General features: G+C 35.6%; 1 protein-coding gene across 3 annotated transcripts in view; it reads right to left on the bottom strand.

Annotated features, from left to right (window-relative positions):
• LOC150096363 (glutathione S-transferase 1-like) overlaps nt 1–20,904 on the bottom strand; it is a 43,569-nt gene that overhangs the window by 10,106 nt on the left and 12,559 nt on the right. For all 3 annotated transcript variants that reach the window (XM_090408907.1, XM_090408909.1, XM_090408908.1), the window contains exons 2-3: nt 17,856–17,998; nt 8,839–8,931 (exon numbers count right to left, since the gene is read on the bottom strand). In XM_090408907.1, the coding sequence (XP_090265033.1) occupies nt 8,839–8,931; nt 17,856–17,991 (229 nt within the window). In that variant the 5' untranslated portion in view covers nt 17,992–17,998. The remainder of the gene's footprint in view (nt 1–8,838; nt 8,932–17,855; nt 17,999–20,904) is intronic.

Below are 20,904 nucleotides of genomic sequence, written 5' to 3'. Positions count from 1 at the left end.
GAACTTAAGTCTGTCTTCAGGCGGTCTAGAGCAGAGGATGCAAGTGCCACTTCCACTGAGCTACATAGGCCTTTGGGAATAACACGATTAGATAAAAAAGATTAATGCTTGGATATAAAAGAAAACAAAGGCAATGGACATTGTATCAGTAATAAAAGGCAATAAATAGCGCTAGATGGGATTTGTGATGAGAATGTCTGACAACAGATGGACAAAGAGAATAACAGAAAAGACATCGAGATATTGGAAACCAGGTAGACCAGTGACAAAATGGAATGATGAGATTTATTTATTTATTTATTTTGACAGTTATGGTGGAGAGATGCATAAGATGAGTCAAAATGGATGAAACATGGAGAGGAATTCGTCTAGTGAAGAAAGCTGATGATGATGATGATCTGTCTCTCCATATAGAAAAAAATGGAATAGGGCATATAATAAATAATTGTATAAAGATATCTTCTTCTTCTCATTATTATTATTAAAAGACGCCTCCAGGGAGGGAGGCCACATACTACCAGCAATCATACTTATTCTTAAATTCATTCACACTGCTTGCACTCATAACATCCAAGGGCAATCCACTCCAATCACGCACCACCCTCTGAGAGAAAAATGTAGCCCTCACATCCTTCTTGGTGGCATTCCTTCTCAGCTCCCAAAGATGCCCTCTCGTCCTTTCCCTGCCCTCCATAAATTGAAAAATTCCATCAGTTGAAATCCTGTATGACCCTTTCAGAAGTTTGTAAGTCTCCATCATATCACCCCTCTTTTTCCTGTTTGCTGGTGTCTGCATTCTACAAATTCTCAATCTGTCTTCATACCCAGTATTCCACAATCCTGATATCATTTTAACACTCTCCTTTCTACTCCTCCAATATATCAGAATCACAACGGAAACCAGGAGACCAGACCTGTGCACAACAGTCCAAGTGAGGTCTTATCAAGGCCTTGTAAAGAGGCAAAATAACATCCTTATCTTTACATGTGAACGTTCGTTTCAGCATTGCAGTTATCTTTTGAGATGCATTTGCAATTTTTTCCACATGGTCCCTGAACTTGAATTTCCTATCTATTAACACTCCAAGTACTCTAGCCTCATCAGTTTCTTCTAGCCTAATCCCAGCAATATAATACGACATTGGATATCTAATCATGCCGAAGTGAATAACTTTATATTTACTTACATCGAACTGACACCCATTTTCCCATCCCACAATTCCAGCATATATATGATGTGACTTAATAAAGATTTTTCTTTTCATTTTTAAATGGTATCTTAGATCAGCCCTATGTAGTCTTGTGGAAATGGCGATTGCACTCATAAGGCCGACTCACGGAAGAATGTTCTCAGTTCGATTCCATTTGGCGAGTAGAGGAATTTTTCCTCTAAGTGAGTAAATCTTTGACATTCATAAGTATGGGTTTTCTTCTTAGCAAAAATTTTTTATTCCTTTAATAACTCAAGAAAATCGACCATAGATCTAACATTATTTTAGACAACAACATATATTGTTAGTGTTAGGTACCACTAGATGGCGAAAGTTGTCTGCCATACTCTCCTCTTCAGATGCAATTAAAATCATTTGATAGTCTTAGGCCAGCTGTCTGTAATTGGCTAACGGTGGAGCCTGCCTGCCCATCAGTCTCCAAAAATTAGTTAGGACTAATTTTGATGTCAAAATTAGGACTAACGGCCTCGCCTGTTCCCTTCGGGAAATAAAAGGCGATATCGGATTTTATTTATTTATTATTCTATATCCAAAAATCGTGGGGAAGCCAAACATGAGTGTCAAAAAATAAGGTAAAAAAATATTTCGCTTATGAATTTTGCTGATTAAATTACAGAATGCGAAACAAATTGAAACGAATTCAAATTTACTTATGCAGAGATATTCAATTCAAAGCATCATTGAAAGAATAAAAGTTACAATTGTTTCATTAAAATAGTCTGCTAAAAATAAATATATGATGAAAAATATAACAAAAATAATAAACAGGAAACTTAAGGTATATTTTATTATTTTTATTTTTTCAAAAATAAAAAAAAAATTAAGAAGGTCGCTAAGGGATTTAGCACTGTGACTTATTGATATAAACCAGGGCTGTCCAACCGTAGGTAATCCGAGGGCCGCATCACAATACGCATCTAGTAATTTGGTGACACAACCTCGATAGCTGAACAAAGGAACAACACTAATCGCGGGCTCACGTTCCCCATGAGCGCCCGGAGCATGCACGTTGGAACAAAACAGTGTAAGAACGTTTCTTCGACACATTTAATATTTGAAAAACATGTGGGTGTACAGTGATGTAAAAACATCAGATAAAATTACCAACATCGAGATTATCGATCAGTGATAGAATTAAAATATCTAATATGCATTTGATTCAGATTGTTTTATATTTTCGCTCGGGAAAATCAAAACCCACAGGCGTGCCGCACAAAATCGCAAACCACTGCGATTTTGTGCGGGCCGCATTCGGCCCGCGGGCAGTGCTTTGGACAACCCTGATCTAAACCATTCATAATACTGCATTTGTTTCGATAAGGAAATACCATGAACAGGTATATTTAAATAAATTATAATAAATTAATTTTAAAAAATTAAATCATCATCATCATCATGCGTTTCAAGGCTTTGGCCTAGCATGGCCTGTTCCGGCCTTAGAAGTCATCGTTGAATCGTTTAAGAGGACGTCCTGGTTTTCTTTTTCCTAATCGCTTGTACTTTAAGGCTTGTTTTGGTAATCTTTCTGTTTTCATTCTTTGAACGTGTTCCATCTTTTTATGTTTATATTTTTTAATTTTTTCCATTACTGGTTCTTGGTTTAATTCTTTAATAATTTATTCGTTTGTTTTGTGATCAAATAGGGTATACTTTGCAGTTTTTCTCATAAACTTCATTTCTGCTCTTATTAATCTTTGCTTGTCTTTTTGTTTTATTGTCCAGATTTCGCTTCCATACATTAAGACTGGTAGGGGTAATGTATTGTATACTTTTAGTCTGGTTTGTTTTTGAACTAGGTTTGGTTTAAATATAGAGATAATTACACCTGTTATTTTTAAATATTTTGCAATTTTTACGTTTATATCTTTTTCATTTTCATATGTGATTCATATATGAAATAAAACCAAATGAAGAAATAGAAATAGAATGGCTTAATATAAAAACGATAGTAAATGCAGCAACAAATGAAAGCTTAGGAAAGACCAAAAAAATTCAATAAAAGGAAAAAACTGAAGATCTGGGATGATACAATCAAAGAAATAATCAAAAAGAAAAAAGAAGCCTATCACAAATGGTTAAGCAGTAAAAGATTAGAAGATGAAATAGAATATAAAAGAATAAGAGCCATAGCTAAAAGAGAAGTCAGAAAAAGACATAGAGAATCATGGAATAAATTTGTTTCTAATTTAGAACATGATTTATATAAAATAAGACCCAGTGTATATAAGATTTTGAAACACTTAAATGCAGATACCAAAGAAAACATAAAATCAAACACCGGATTGAAATTAGAATAATTTCTAAATTACTACACAGAATTGTGGACAGACAAATATTTTAAAAAAGACAATTGGCTAACAATTAACGAAAAAAAAAATATAAATACATAATTATTGCAACAGAAGCGGATCCTTTTGTGATTTAAAATTAATTATGGGGAGAGCGTTGGCGGTATAATTTTTGTGACATATCAGAGAACACAAGAGTTTCGACTGCATTTCATATTAGTCTTAACTCAGTTTCGTTTTTATTCTGGCTGGAATTGGCGGTGTGCCTCTGTAATTCCAGCCGCTTGCAGCCCTGAACTGGAGGACGTTTGAGGTCGGAAGCTTTTGATCATTGTCGGTGGTGGTTAAGGTATTGGAGAATTTGGTGAAAGACAGAATTCAGGATTATGTGGATATGAATATGATACTGTATAAGGGACAACATGGTTTTGTGAAGGAGCGGTCTTGCCTTAGTAATTTGCTTACATTTTTTTTTATAATAAAGTGACAATGGAATTGGATAAGGGAAATGGCTAATGAATATGACATTGCTAGACTTTGCAAAAGCATTTGCTTTTGCAAAGCGGATAGAGATCTGAAGTTTAGAATAACCACCACAACCAGCTGTCAATGGGTTCCCCACATTACGGAGTTTGGCGTTATAAGGATTATCCTTCTGTTAATTCGAAGTTGCTGAGATCCTTGAAATGAGCCAAATCTGATATCCGCATTTAATATCTTAAAAATAACTAAGAATTTTCCAGTTTATAAAGATTTTGGTAACTGTTTCATAAACTTTAAAAAAACATCTTCAGGATTCATGCAGGAAAACAAGTGTTCAAGTTATTAATTTTTTTCACATATCAAACTCTTTCTAACGTATCTCTAAAATATTCAGAGATAAGTTAGAAATAGTTGGATACTTGAATTAATAGAAATGTGATTCTCTAGAATTTATAACGTTGACTTATGGTCATATGTGTATTTATTTATTTTTTGTAAAATACGCATTCTTTGTAACACGAAAATTTTAATAAAATTATATCACATCCGTATGTCACGTGTCATTGCTAATAAAGATCTACAATAAATAAATAAATAAAATCAAAAATGAAAGAAATTTCTCAAAAATACGTGACATCTAAAACTTAATCAAATGAAAAAAGTCTAATCTTTTGGGACTCAACTTAAGGAAGTGTATTGTTTATTTTAAGTTTTAAGAGAGAAAAATTTGTCATTTAAAGTTTGGGCGCTTTTTTAAAAAAATTAACTTCATGCATGAGTTTGCAAAATCTGTAGCACATCAGTGTCGTGCTTAGGCAGTTAAATACAATAGCAGAGCTTATTATGGTAAGGAACGAACGGAACGTGGATCAGAGCCTCATGACATGTACTGGATTTTCGTACAATCATTCCTTCCTGAAAGAACCATCACGTGAAAATGGGTAATGCACAATGCAAAGAGGAAGAACTTATATGCAAATACTTAATATATGCCTGTCAGGGAGCGGGGAGGGAGGATAGCTCGCACACGCTGACTAATCACACACAACTTCCAGAGGTGACCCCTTGTTCTCTCTCTCTCTCTCTCTACTCGTCATGTCTCTACATGGAAAAAAGTGGATACCATTTTTAGAGTAAGACTTTCGTGTTATCCCTCAGAGCAACTCCAGTACTACTATACTATAACTAACAGCTTTTCACGGGAGAGATTCACATAAAAAATAAAATAAAATAATAATAATCAGAGTCCCCCTCTCCTTACTGTTCTATGTTCTGTCTCCTATCAAGTATGAAATTTATGATTTTTTATGAGTCTCTTACCCTCGAAATGCAGCAAATCTACAGTATATCAGCATGAACAGACTACAGAATTTTTGTATATTTTTTCTTATTTAATTATTATTATTTATTTATTATTATTTTTGTATTTTTATATAATCAGTAATTCCTGCTTTTGAGACCAAACATTCACCTTTATCGAGCTACTTCAGTCATCCTATGCTGTGAAGATCGAAACGTCGGGATAATAAAAAAATTTTTTTTTTAACACAGTTGTAAATTCCATAAATTTTTAAAATGAATGCTGATCACAGTGTAACTCTATAAGAAAGGATTTCATGATATCACCATCTGAAATCTCTCTCTATCCTGGATACTTATGGTATTGGACGGTTCTAGTTGGCTGAGTGGTTAACATAACCGCTCTCCAACCAATCGCGATTTCGAATCCTGCCGCCGGTAATGGTATTTACGCGGGAGATGAATTTCATACTGGTCTCACACCATCAGTGTGAGACCAGTATGAAATTCATCTCCCGCGTGTGAGACCAGTATGAAATTCATCTCCCGCGTAAATACCATTACCGGCGGCAGGATTCGAAATCGCGATTGATTGGAGAGCGGTTATGTTAACCACTCAGCCAACTAGAACCGTCCAATACCATAAGTATCCAGGATAAAGAGAGAGAGATTTCAGATGGTGATATCATGAAATCCTTTCTTTTAGAGTTACACTGTGATCAGCATTCATTTTAAAAATTTATGGAATTTACAACTGTGTTAAAAAAAAACTTTTTTTATTATCCCGACGTTTCGATCTTCACATCAAGATCATCATCTGGAGCATACATCAATATACAAGACAAGCTGAGTTACATTATTAACTGTAAGCTAAAGAAACAATGATTTGATGACATGTTATTCTACTAGCATGACCTCTAGTGAAATATATATATATATATATATATATATATATATATATATATATATATATATATATATATATATATATATATATATATATATACAGTATATATATATATCAAGCTAAATTCTATTTACGATGACAGGAATAAACATTCTTTCAGAAACAATGATGTCCTATTTTAATATTACAATTCTTATTTTTGCTTTTAAGATACTGGATTTTCTGCAGTCCTGTTTATAGTTATTCTTAGTGAGGAACGTTCCGTGAGTTGAATATATACCTTCCATATGTTTGGGATTTTTAGACCATCATTATTGTTCAGATTGGAGTGGTTGATAATAATCTCACATGCTTCCTTAAATTTCCTTTCATACCATGTTTTAGTGCGATGCAGACAGCTAGTGCTTTTCCATGATCAGAAAAGCCAGTGCTTTTCTGATTCTTACACAAAATTGACTGAAAAAACACTAGCTGTCTACATCGCACTAAAAACATGGTATGAACAGAAATTTAAGGAAGCATGTGAGATTATTATCAACCACCCCAATCTGAACAATAATGATGGTCTAAATATCCCAAACATATGGAAGGTATATATTCGACCCACGGAAAGTTCCTCATTAAGAACAACTATAAACAGGACTGTAGAAAATCCAGCATCTTAAAAACAAAAATAAGAATTGTAATATTAAAATAGGACATCATTGTTTCTGAAAGAATGTTTATTCCTGTCTTCGTAAATAGAATTTAGCTTGATATAATTTTTTTTTTCACTAGAGGTCATGCCAGTAGAATAACATGTGATCAAAGCATTGTTTCTTTAGCTTACAGTTAATAATATAACTCAGCTTGTCTTGTATATTGATGTATGCTCCAGATGATGATCTTGATGTGAAGATCGAAACGTCAGGATAATAAAAAAGTTTTTTAACACGGTTGTAAATTCCATAAATTTTTAAAATGAAGGAAGAGTGATATGAAACGCTAACAACTGCCCAGGATGAACCCTAGTTCTCTATTTCTACTCTCCATGTACTGGAAAAAAATCTTCTCTATCAATCTTATAGAACCCCTTTAGTGACTTAAAAGTCTCTATCACATCATCATCATATCTTCTCTTTTTCGTCTTTCAAACAGACTGCAACCTTGAGTCTATCCTCATACGGAACAGTCTACAGACTTCTCACTAGGCTCTAGATCCTCTCTACCACCTCCTGATCCCCCAAAAATCTAGGTTACTAAATGTGAGCACAGTAGCTACGATGCGGCCGAATCATAGTCTTATAAATCGGTATTATAACCTCCCTATCTTATTAGCCTTCCCATAGTGCGTTTTCGACATCCAAGTAAGCTATTTATTACAACTTTTGCAATATACCCTCTGAACTTCAAGTCTCTGTCCACCATAACACCCAGATCCATAGTTCTTCATTTTCCTGCAATACCAGCGTATAATATCTTCATCCCAAAATGCATTACCTTAAATTGACAACCGTTATCCTTCTCCCACAATGCCAAATCGGCTCTCAAATGATATCGCAAAATATCTACGCCACCTTTATTAGCTATTGTCCTTCCCAGCTCCGCATCATAAGCAAACAATTGAATATCCTCCCTCTTAAATCATTCCATATATCTACCCTATATATATATATATATATATATATATATATATAATGATAAGCCTTTTTATGTAACGTTTTTGTGTCACGTTTTTTTTGTCAAGTTATTTGAAACGGGCTACCCTAAGTGTCGAGTCTTCAGAATTCAAGGAGAACCGACCTACCAATCCGGAACTCAGGGAGTTGGGCGCCGTAGGTGCCAGGGACGGAACCCCCTTTCGAGTTTTCAAAATTCAAGGAGAACCGGCCTACCGGTCCGGAACTCGGGCGGTTGGGCGTCATAGGCGCCAGGGAACGGAGGCCCCTCCTTTTGTAGACTCGACACTCAGGGGCTACTCTAAGTGTCGAGTCCTCGAAATTCGAGTCATCAGAATTCAAAGAGAACTGGCCTATCATTCCGGAACTCGAGGTTGTTGGGCACCGTAGGGGCCAGGGGGGGAGGGGAAGGAACCCTCCCCTTTCGACTTTTCAGAATTCAAGGAGAACCGGCCTACCAGTCCGGAACTCTGGGGGGGGGGGGGGGGGGTTGGGCCCCGTAGGTGCCAGGGGCGGAGCCCCCTAGTTAATAATATACAAACTGAATAGAAGTGGCCCAGGACAGAATCCCGAGGCACTCCACTAGTTACTTTAATTCTAGACTGCACTCCACCATATACTACCCACTGATGTCTGTCACTCAGCTACTCCCTTATCCATGCCACCAGTTTCATACCCATTCTGATTTACTCCAACTTATGCAATAGATTTCCATGTGATATTCTGTCAAATGCTTTTGCAAAAATCATAATTAAAAGTAAGACAATCTCTTGCCATCGCCTAATAGCGGTAGAGCACATTACATCGTTTAAAGTCAACTATAGTTCATGGGGAAAAAAAAAAGAAAAAGAAAAAAAGCACGTCTGTATAATCCTGTACATTTTCACTACAAACAGACTTTTTTTTATTTTATTTTTTTTTGTAAATACAGGGAAGTTCATCATTGTTTAATACAGTAAATAGAGACTCACCATATTCTGCAGCTAAGTATCGGCATATGCCTTGCTGTTGAGCGACGACTTCTCCATCAACTTCTAATATTGGCAATATTCCGAATGGGGATGCTTATAAATAAATGAAAAATAAAAAAATAAATAAAAACAACCTCTTTAAAATATTTCACTGTAATAATAATCATAATAATAAAGATATAATAAGAAGAGTAATAAAGAGATGCACTGCAATTAAAAGACAAGAAAAATATTTGGTATATTATATTATATAAAATTACTCAGGGAAACAAAGGGAGCTACATCTGGTATTTATTGATCTGGAGAAAGCATACGATAGAGTGCCAAGGCAAGAAGTCTGGAGGTGTCTGAGGGAGAAGAAGGTGCCGGAGAAATATGTCAGGTTGGTGCAGGAAATGTACAGAAATGTGAAGACAAGTGTTCGGACCTGTTTGGGACAGACAGAAAGTTTTCAAGTAACAGTTGGCTTGCATCAAGGGTCAGCATTAAGTCCGTTTCTGTTTAATATTGTGATGGAGGTAACAGAGGAGGTGAGAGAAGATGCACCTTGGACAATGTTGTATGCAGATGACATCTTGCTGTGTGTAGATTCAAGAGAAGAAGCAGAAACTAAACTGGGAAGATGGAGAAAAGTACTGGAAGAGAGAGGTATGAGACTGAGCAGAAGTAAGACAGAGTATATGTGTTGCGCAGTGGGCGGTGGCCAGGAGACAGACCTGGAGCTGGAAGGAAATGTCATCAGGAAGGTGAGAGACTTTAGATACTTAGGTTCGACAGTGGAAGAAGATGGAGGAGGTGAGAAGGAAGTGGGATGTAGGATACAAGCAGGTTGGAGGAACTGGAGGGAGATGGCTGGAGTGTTATGTGATAAGAGGGTGCCGATCAATCTGAAAGGCAAAATTTATAGGACAGTAGTGAGGCCAGCTATGACATATGCTATAGAAACTGTGGCCCTGAGGAAAAATACCATTAGCAGGATGGAAGTAGCAGAGATGAGAATGCTTAGGTGGATGTGCGGTGTGACCAGAAAGGATCATCTGAGAAATGACTATGTCAGGGGAACAGTGAAAGTTACGAACTTAGGAGCGAAAATACAAGAGGCAAGGTTGAGATGGTTTGGTCATGTGATGAGGAGGGAGGACGAATATGTGGGAAGAAGGGTCATGCAGATGGATGTGCAAGGAAGGCGGAAGCGTGGGCGGCCAAAGAAGAGATGGAGGGAGCTGGTAGAAGAGGACTTGAAGATGAAGAACTTGGATGTGGTGATAGCCCAAGACAGGAAGGTGTGGAGGAGACTCATAACAAACAGTGACCCCACTTAAGTGGGAGAAGCTGCAGAAGAAGAAGAAGAAGATATTATATAAAATTACTGTTAAAAAAACGTTTAATTTTCTTGACCAAAAAGCTCTGGAAAGACTTTTAATGGGATTATATTGATCAAGTGCATATAATAAAAAAGTATATTATACCAACTAGTTTCACCAACTAAGGCTGTTGGTATCTTCAGGGTACATAATTGATGTAAGGCACTAAAAAGTAAAAAACTGTTATAAAATATAATCAACTGATTGAGGTGATTTTGTAACATGAATAGAATCCATTGGGAAACCAAACCGTTTTGAACTCCTCAAATGTAAAAAAGCCAAACTATTAAATCACCTCAATCGGTTGATTATAGTTTGTAACAGTTTTTTACTTTTAGTACCTTACATCAGTTATGTACCCTGAAGATGCCGACCGCCTTAGTTAGTGAAACTAGTTGGTATAACATAGTTGTTTATTATATGCACTTGATCAATATAATCCCATTAAAAGTCTTTCCATAAAATTACTGTATTTACTGCGACATCCAAGTTTTATAATGCCTCATCAGCACCGTTTCCTTCACACATGCGTATTTATACAGCAACAAATGCTGAATTGTGCACCGAATTCTTCCCGAGGCTGATTTCAGTTAATTAACTTTGAAACGAAAAAGAATGCACAAGCATGTTTTCATCTACTAAAAATAATTATCAAAACTTGAGCATGATATCAAAAAAAGTTGTAAAATGCGAACAGTTTAATGAAACTGAAAAACCAAATACTTTTCCCCATGTTTTAAAGGTAGTTGATTCTTAAAAGCGCTTTTATCTGAAAACCATTTAGGACATTAATTGACTGTCAGCGTATCATTATTTACAATTGAGATAATAGAAGAATAATTGGGATGTTGTTATCGTAGTGGATAAGATTAAAAAAAAAATGCTTCACTTCAGGTTGAGTGTTTTATCAAACGTGGCTGGTAAATGAAATTCATTACAGCCACAACAGCAGCATTACAAGATATGATCTTACACAATAATACCATAAACGGTACAATTGAAAAAGCTCGAATTCTGGTTATATTTTCCACCTTTCAATTATTAAATAGTATTCTGGTAATACAGGTTCTGTAATTCAGTGATAAGAAGGAAAATGGGATATGATTGAAATTACAGTTGAAGTAGCCTCAACCATGAAACCAAAATTTAACTTTTAATTACATGTGAATTCCAGCTCGGCTTGCCTAAATCCCTCGCGTTCTTGTGAATTAAAATCTAGTGTCGATACGCATTACTAAGCTAGGTTAATGATATAAGAGACTAGTAATAAATTATGTAAGTGTTGTTACGTCATCTATGACGTGATAGTGACGTATACAAAAATCGGGCTTCCTACAAATACTGTATAGTTTTTCTTTTAATGACGAAAGTTTGCAAACTTTTAGTACATTTAGTATCGTAGATGAGCTAAGTCATTTTTCATTTTAATTTTAATTTATTATTATTTTTTTTTACATATTCCCGAAACTCTGTTCTAGTGATCAGACATGTCTGAACAAGTTCACCAAATTTTGGGATCACCGGTCTGCTAGGAACACCTGCATTCGCTGGCTCTGTGAGTTCTTCAGTTACACTACTACCAGTGTAACATCCGATATATCTGCGTTGTTATCAGAGTATACAGGAGCAAAAATATTTCACTATAATTCGCCATAAACAAATATTATGCGCCTATGAAAAGAGACCTGAAAGTTTCTTCATCACACGACCAAAAGTTGTTTCTGGAAAAAATCATTGCAAAACATAAAAAAGGTGATGCATTTTTCGCCATACACAGAAGGAAGAAAAAGTATTTCTTCACATTTATCCGAAATAAAATTAAAAAAAAAAAAAAGCCAGGAAACAAATGTATTTCAACTTTGCGATCTAACACTAGACACCAACTAAGTTCCAGTTTATTTTCCACTCTAAAAAAGTAAATTAAAAACATATTCAATTATATGAAAATAATACTAAGATAATACTTAACCACCTCGATGGCCATTATGGATCAAATACGCATCCTCATATGCTTCGTACCATCATATATTTCAATGTAATATCAATGGTATTACAATTTTAATATGCACTTCGCATCCATGATAAACTTGACGTCTATAGACGTCTTGGCCGGTAGCGTGGTTTTAAACTGTAAACTGTATTTTAAAATACAGTTTTAGGTGTGTGTGGGGGGGGGATGCTCTTTCAATTACTTGCTTGTTTACTTGGGACTTTTTTTTTCCCCTATTCGGCTAGTCCATTATTCTTCATAGTAATCCCGTCTCTATAGCCAAGTTTATTTTATTTTATTTTATTTATTTATTTTTATTGGTTTTCCGCTAGTTGTTTCTGAGGTATACATTAATGTACGATACACACAGCATATGTTCAGCCACATTTTTGTATTTATATTTAACATTTACTTTTAATAGTCAGAACGGCCTTTCTTAAAAGGTCGTTTTTTTTTTGTTCTTTTTAATTCTTCTTGTTCACATTTTCTATCACAAGTAATTCAACTTGCCATATATATATAAATCAATCAACTTAGTATATAAGGTGGCCTTTTAAAGTTATGTTCCGTTTTTATCCATTTATTTATATATAAAAACAGGCAAATTTTTTACCTGTGATTATGTTGCTTTTGTTTTCCGAGTATTTATTTTAGACCGAATTTACCACTTAATTTATTAATTATACTCTGCAGATCTTTTCATTTTCAACGATTAGTCATTTGTCGTCTGCACATCTAGATTATTTATATTTCATTCACTAATTTGAGATGCCTTATTGTGTTTGTATTTCTTGCATAACTCTTTCCACAAAAGAATCTAATATGTCGTATCGAATCAGAGTAAACATCGAACAAGTTGTGCACTATCTGAATCATTTTTTCATATTTCAAGAGTCCTTTTTGTGGTCACATCGCGGTTGTAAAATATTTGTCTTCTGAGATCTCATTCAACTGCAAAATGTGTGTCTGTCTGGACTGTATTGATGCCTCTGAGACATCGTCCGGGTGTGGCTAAAAATTAACTCAGCGAGACGTTGTCTTCTAAACTGGATATTTCATTTCAAGCATCAAGGAGATCTGCTTATTCCTTCATAACCTTTTGCAAATAATTCTCTGTTGATGTTTTACAACCAGAACCGAAAATCACTTTATATTCGCTGTATTATCAAAATCTCATTTTGAAATATAGAGAGATGTAAGTTGAGAGAGAGAAAGACTCACCTATACGTTGGCGTTAACCTTGGTAATCGAATGAATGATGACTTCTCTTTGCCACCCACACTCTGGTTTCGTTTCTCAATGGCAGGCACATTCGTATGTTTGCTAATAATAACGATATCCCTTCTTTTTTAAAAACCTTGAAGGGTGCAAAGCAAGCAAAATCGCAGGAATATCTATAGTCAGATCCTTAAATGGGCACTCCACAATTTTCTAAATGATGACCTTGTGGATTTAATCCTTCCAAAACTCAGTCCCTCCACATTTCTTGCAAATGAGAAATCTGAAACAAGAAGATGTTATCGCCATTCCCTTTTACTGGAATAGCGATAACTTCAAAGCAGAAGAATTATAACGATATGGTGAAGAATATAATAAATTTAGTTTAATCCTTTATCCAAGTGTAAGCAAACAAAGTTTCCGCCTGAAATATCTTCAGGACTGAGGCAACTCGTGGTAAAGGTAGACCAAGCTCTCATCACTACTTGTCTTAGTATCTCCCACAATGCAAAGCACATCTCCTTGGGGACATGTATGATGCTATGCATTAAGAGAAGGGCCGTGTTTCGACCTTTATTGAGGTCTCGTCAGTGGGAGCCAGACCCAGAGGTGGTGATACTAAGGTGGAAGCAATGGAGAGGTCATATTTACTTATACGAGTTGCCAAAAGGTGTCTCACCTTATTACTCTGGATTAGAGAAAGATGTTGGAAGTTTTTAATTATTATAGTTTATTAATTTATTATAGTCTAACCAAGTGCAAAAAAACTTCCAACATGGTGAGGAATCTGCAGCTTTTGTTGAGATTTTCACAGTATATAAAAATAAAAAAATGAAATAAAAATAAAACGTCTTGAACAGAAGGCACCTAAAATTGATTAACGAACCGCACAGTTGCAATTCATTCTCTAGGCTTCTTCTATAAAGTACTTCATTCGTTATTATTCAGCTGAACTGTAACTTCTCTTCAAACTCAGTTCGAATCCAAATACACGGTATAAACTCTTTTCTTCACTCATTCATTGTTGTTCCATATCATAAAGAATTAGCTTTCTTCGTCAGGAATTGTAATCCGCAAATTTTCAAACCAGATGTCAGCAATTTTCTCCTATATATAATCTAAAACTTAGCCTACCCATTCACCCACCTTACTAGTGTCATATAGGTTTTCAATTTTCCGTAAGCAAGACTGCTATGAGGAGAGAGAGAGAGAGAGAGAGAGAGAGAGAGAGAGAGAGAGACCTTCACTTGGTCAAGGTAATCTGCATCCTAAGAGTTACCTACACTGCTGCACCCACTCACAGTCAGTTAAGAAAAATAGTGCATTCAAGTGATCATTTAACCTTGAATTACTTAAAAGGATTACGAAAGAAAGGTTTTACTGCAGTCACAGGTAGAAAAGATATACGAGAGTAATAAGCGTTCTTCAGAAATAACGGATTACAGAGTTTTTATAGAACCTTTATTTATACAACCAGGAGCGGCTAGTGCATAGGCATTGCGGAACTGCAGCACCCCCAATTTTTCTCGATATATAAATCTATTTATTAATTTATTTATATTTGTTTGTAATATTTAATTTTATCATCAACAATCCCATACAATTCTCTTATTTTGTATAAAAATAATAAAAATCCATCTTGTAGCACTTAGGAGGGTGCTAGCAGCACTGTGTTTACTACAGTGTCATATTGCTACGCGCGCAAGCATATGCACGTCATAATGAGATGCGAGCTATTAGCGTAATGCGGCACTGCCCGTCGCGCAGTTCCACTGTTGTTTATATGCAGTTCGCGCCAGTAGTAGAGCTTATCGTGTTTACTCTTTAAATATTTGGACATTACAATTAAAGACATAACATTTGTTATAGTTTATATTTTAGAACATTATTGGGGTTATGATAATGGATTTTATTTTTTAAGTAATTTTGAATTATACTAAACTGTATAATTTTACCGATAGCAAACAATATTTTTTCATGTTTAATTTTTTTTTAAATTTTTACCATAATTTTGATATTTTATCCAACGTATACACTGTACTTACAGTGTATATGTATATTTCGAAAGTTGCAGCACTCCCACGATTTCAAGTCATGAGCCGCCACTGTATACAACACTGCTCAATATTTCTTTACTTTTCACTACGCCAGACAATTAAATACAGTTTCAAACATACTTAACATATACTATCAGATTTCATGTGAGCACATCTGTACACTGTTGTACAGAGATTTGAATGGAAATGTGGAACCGATGAAGAGGATCCAAAAGCTGGTGAACAAAATGATGATTGGTGTGGGAGTGTTCCATGTGAGGAGAGATTGAAGGGTTGGGGATTACAAAGTTTAGTCGCGGAAATTTTTTTTTTATGTTCTCCATAGACCTTTTTTTATGTTCTCCATATATATACTGTATATATATATATATATATATATATATAATGTACACACACTAACAAGGTTATGCTTTTTTTTTCTCTTCTCCGCTTGGTTGTACTAGACAAAAAATTATGTTTTATTTCTTTAAACAATCTTGAATAAACAAAAAGTTTCACGCGAAGTAACTTCACTCCATACCATTTGTGTATGGAGACATATGACTTACCAAACTGCTCAGTATTCTATTATGTGTGACATACTTCGGACATCTGTATATTGCTGTGCATAATGATAAGTCATTACCAAGACCAGTTTCGACATTAAGTGAGATATCATCAGTGGGAGTTGAAGTCTCGTGAAGAACTGTCGTACTTCCATATACAAGTACAAAAAAAGGTGTATCACCATAATTTAAATTAAGGGGATATTAAATCCCACATTATTTCAAAACCGAACAAGAAACTCAAAGATAGGAATCAAAGAGTTTCATGCCGAATATAGCAAACTATAAAAGTTTCGGCGGACTGTAGCGTAAGCTAAAGCACGTAGTCCAACACTAGGGCAACTCGTTGCAAAGGTGCATAAAGTTCTGATCACTATTCTTAGTATTTCCCATAATGCAAAACACATTTCCTTTATTGAGGTCAACCTCAGTATTATCTAGGTCTACCTACTCACTGATGAGACCTCAATAAAGGTCGAAACCGGTCTGGGTAGTGACCTTCCACCATAATGTATAACATCATACATCTCCTAGGAGATGGGTTTTACATTATGGGAAATACTAAGAATAGTGATCAGAACTTTACTCACCTTTGCAACGAGTTGCCCTAGTGTTGAACTCTGTGCTTTAGCTTACGCTACAGTTCGCCGAAACTTTTATAGTTTGCTATATTCGGCATGAAACTCTTTGATTCCTATCATTGAGTTTCTTATTCGGCTTTGAAATAATGTGGGATTTAATATCCCCTTAATTTAAATAATGTTACATCGCCGAAGTGAAGCCTATTGGCTCTTTATTTATTTAAGGTATATCACCATATTATTGCAAAACTCTACTCGTATAAAGTTTTTTTTTTTTTTTTTCGTTTCGTCACGAAGTAAATTATCGTAAAAAAATTTATATTCCCGGTTTAATCCTTTATTCAAGCGTGAACAAACAAGAGTTTGGTAGTGAAGTATTTTCAGTATTAGTCCAGCTTCTGGCAATTCGACCCCAATAAAGGTCGAACCCGCCTGGGTAGTGATTCTTCTCATAATGCATGGCAGTATATAAAAGCATAGCATACACGTCCGAAAGGAAATGTGCTATGCATTATGCAGCACATTTTGGACTTGTATTATGGGATACTAGGACAGTTTGATACTAAGTCATCTGCTTCCATATAGAAGTAGCCTAGTTATGAAGATATTTCTGTGCAAACTTTTGTTTGATCACTCTTGGGCAAGGTATTATAACAATGATATAATTTCTTAGAGTAATAAATTATAACGTTTAGTTGATGGCTGAGAAAGAGCGAATACGATAAAAATATGTAATTACGGTTTTAGGGTGTAGATGCTGAAGAAATGTTCTGGTGCATGACGGGACTGAAGAAGGGATCAATGTGTCAGTAACTTTTCTTTTTCTTGTAAAGTAGTAAATGAATGGAGTGAGTTGCTAGAATTGATCGTGAATGCTTTGTCAATGTGAAGGAGTTTTAGCCAGTGGTAGTTGAGTGCTTTGTCAATAAAGGAGTTTAGGGAAAGCGTATGATAGGTATTGTGTGTATAATATAATATGAATAACTGTCATATTATATTTTAAATATGACTTTGGAAAGAAATCCTATTACTTGCTCTACAACAAAACGACTACTAGTTTCGCTAGTTTCAGCTAGCGAAACAAGTAGACGTTTTTGTATATGTGCATTAAAACCTATGGTCTTGTAATCCAAATAGTATGTGTTAATCTTAAAAAAAAAAAAAAGACCAAATATAACTTTCATCATGGACAGTTTTGTTTATTATCTTATCGGCTTTTGCATAAATAATTATTGGAATAAATTCATTTTTTTTCTCCTTACCATTTTCAGCTTCAAGAATGGCTTCTGGTGTACAGACTTGCTCATTTTCGAATTCCACTCCAACATATTTAAAAATTAAACGGGCAAGTTCTCCAGTAGTTGGTCGGCCATAATCAATAAGTTTATAGTCAGGCATGGCAATACTGAAAATAAATAAATAATAATAAAAAGACCACTGAGTATCATCACTCTGTTTATGATAAATCTGATGTTTATGTGATAACTTTATGTTCATAATGAAAAATAAGGTAAGAAAAAAAAATAATAGAATTAATACGAAAATGCATTTAAATATTTTTACTTATATATATATAGACTTGCACTACGTTCAGGCGCAAACTTGACTTACTTGTCTGTTTGCTTACTTGGGAAAAAAAGGATTAAAACCTAGCTTATAAAATTGCTTGGTATCTTTAATATACTATATACTCAAGGTAAAAAACTTTCTATCTATCTATCTATCTATATATATATATATATATAGTGTTTTAACCAAAACACCTTATGGTAACTTGTTCTGGTAAAATACTTAAAAGCTCTGTATTACTAAAATCTTGGTGGATGCGGAAATCAGATTGATTGATTCATTCAATCCAATACCCCTGGAGGGTGATGGATGGCAATGCTGTAACCAATGAAGTTCTAACTGAGGCTCGGCTATTGCTGTTACCCTCCTGTCATGATCAGAGCTTTAATTGCTCAATAAAACCTTATCCCTACACTGTACTCTACAGATAACGGGGAAGATGAAAAGCATTCTTGCTTCGCCCCTTTAAGCCAGTCCTTATAAGGAAAAAATCTCAGTATTTCTAGCCTGGCTCCCACTGATTGAGACCTCAATAAAGGTCGAAACCGGTCTGGGTAGTGGCCCCCTTGCCTTTAATACATAGCATCATACATCTCCTCAAGGAGATGGGCTGTGCATTAAGGGTAAATATTAAGAATAGTTATCAAAGCTTATTCTACCTTTACCATGAGTTGCCTTGACTTGCACTACTTTGAGGGTCAGCTAGACGCGCAATACGTGAAGGCGCAAACTTGACTTGTTTGTCTGTTTGCTTACTTGGGAAATTGGAGTAAAACCAGGTTTAAAATAGCTTGGTATCTTTAACACACGCACACACACACACATATATAATATATATATATACTCTATAATATAAAATGATAAGCTTTTTTTGTAACGTTTTTGTGTCACATTTTTTGTCAAGTTATTTGAAACGTTTTGAAACTCAGGGCTACCCTGAGTATCGAGTCATCAGAATTCAAGGAGAACTGACCTACCAGTCCGGAACTCAGGGGTTTTGGGTGCCGTAAGCTCCATGGAGGGACGGAACCCCCCCTTTCGAGTTTTCGAAATTCGAGTCATCAGAATTCAAGGAGAACCGGCCTATCAGTCCGGAACTCGGGGGATTGGGTGCCGTAGGCGCCGGGGGGAGGAGCCTTTCGAGTCTTCATAATTCGAGTCATCAGAATTCAAGGATAACCGGCCTACCCGTCCGGTTAACTGGGTCTTGGAGAAGAGCAGGTGGTTGTCTTATGTGTATACGCCCCGCAAGTTGACTGTACAGCAGAAGAGAAAGATGAGTTTTCTGGAACGTGGTAGATGAAGAAATGAGAGAACTGGAAGAAAACGAAATAGTGATTGTCGGAGAAGACTTCAACGGAGACATAGAAAGACAGAATAGGGACTATGAAAGGGTGCATGGCGTCAATGGAGTGGGAATGATGAACCAGGAAGGAGAGAGGATTTTGGACTTTGCAGAGCGTCTGATCTGGCAATGATGAACTCCTTTTCCTGCAATAGGGAAGAACATTTGATAACATTTAAAAGTAGCAACAATAGTTAACAGATTGACTACATTTTGACTAGAAGAAAACATATTAAGGAAGTAACAAATTGTAAGTTAATCCCAACAGATCAGTGGCGCAGCAACACCGGCTGCTGTGCGCAGACTTTAAAATAAGGTCGAAGATAGGAATCTTTGGAAGCCATGGGAGGAAGACAATTAAGCGGTTTCGCTTAAAAGAAGAGAATGTGAGGAACCGTTTTAGGGAGAGGGTGTTAGAGAGGATTTCTATATATATATATATATAGAAATCCTCTAGGAGGAGAGGATATATATATATACTAGGGGGCTCCGCCCACTGACACCTACGGCTCCCCCCCCCCCGTGTTCCGGACTGATAGGCCGGTTCTCCTTGAATTGCGATGGCTCGAATTTTGAAGACTCGACACTCAGGGTATCCCCGGAGTTTTAAAATGTTTCAAATAACTTGACAAAAACATTACACAAAAACGTTGCAGCCTACATCCGTTTCAAGCCGACGTCACATCAGTTTCCAATTTCAGCTTATCATTTTATAGTATAGAGTACATATATATCAGGAAGGCGGTAAAATGTTCTGGACATGGTCTGAATGTCCGAATTACACATGATTAAAGTATGGCTCTGATAGCTCCCCGTCTATTAAAAAAAAAGGGAACAAAGCCGAGAATTACAGAGAAATTTCCCTACTGAGTGTTCCGGGTCAGATTTATACAAACACGTACTTGAAAAGAGGCTGAGAAAGAAAAACGTGGAGAAGTACAAGCTAAGTTCAGAGCAAATAGAGATTGTCACGATCAAATTTTAACGTTACGAAATATAGTTGAGAAATCATGAGAATATAACAAGGATCTATAATTTGTTTTTCTTTGTTTTTCTCTTTTTTAGATCTGGAAAAAGCATACGACAAGGTGCCAAGAGAAAAGCTTTTCAAAACACTACAATTATATGGGGATAAACGGAACATTTAGAGTAATACATAATCTATATTTAAGCTGTACGTCAACAGTTAAAATTGAAGGAAATTCAGGAAGTGGTTTCATGTAAAATTAGGTGTAAGACAAGGATGTACATTATATTCACTCTTATTCATCATCTATATGGGTCACGTTATGAAAGGAAAATGACATTAGTCCTGAGATTAAAATTACAGATGTTAAACTTAACTCTTTGCTTTACGCAGATAATGATGTACTCCTAAACACATATAGTGTAACACT

Source organism: Typopeltis vanoorti, chromosome 19 (assembly GCF_054136105.1).
Source record: "Typopeltis vanoorti isolate ZY-2024b chromosome 19, IOZ_Tvanoo_1.0, whole genome shotgun sequence".
Lineage (NCBI taxonomy): Eukaryota > Metazoa > Arthropoda > Arachnida > Uropygi > Thelyphonidae > Typopeltis > Typopeltis vanoorti.
This window is presented reverse-complemented; position numbering and strand designations above follow the sequence as displayed.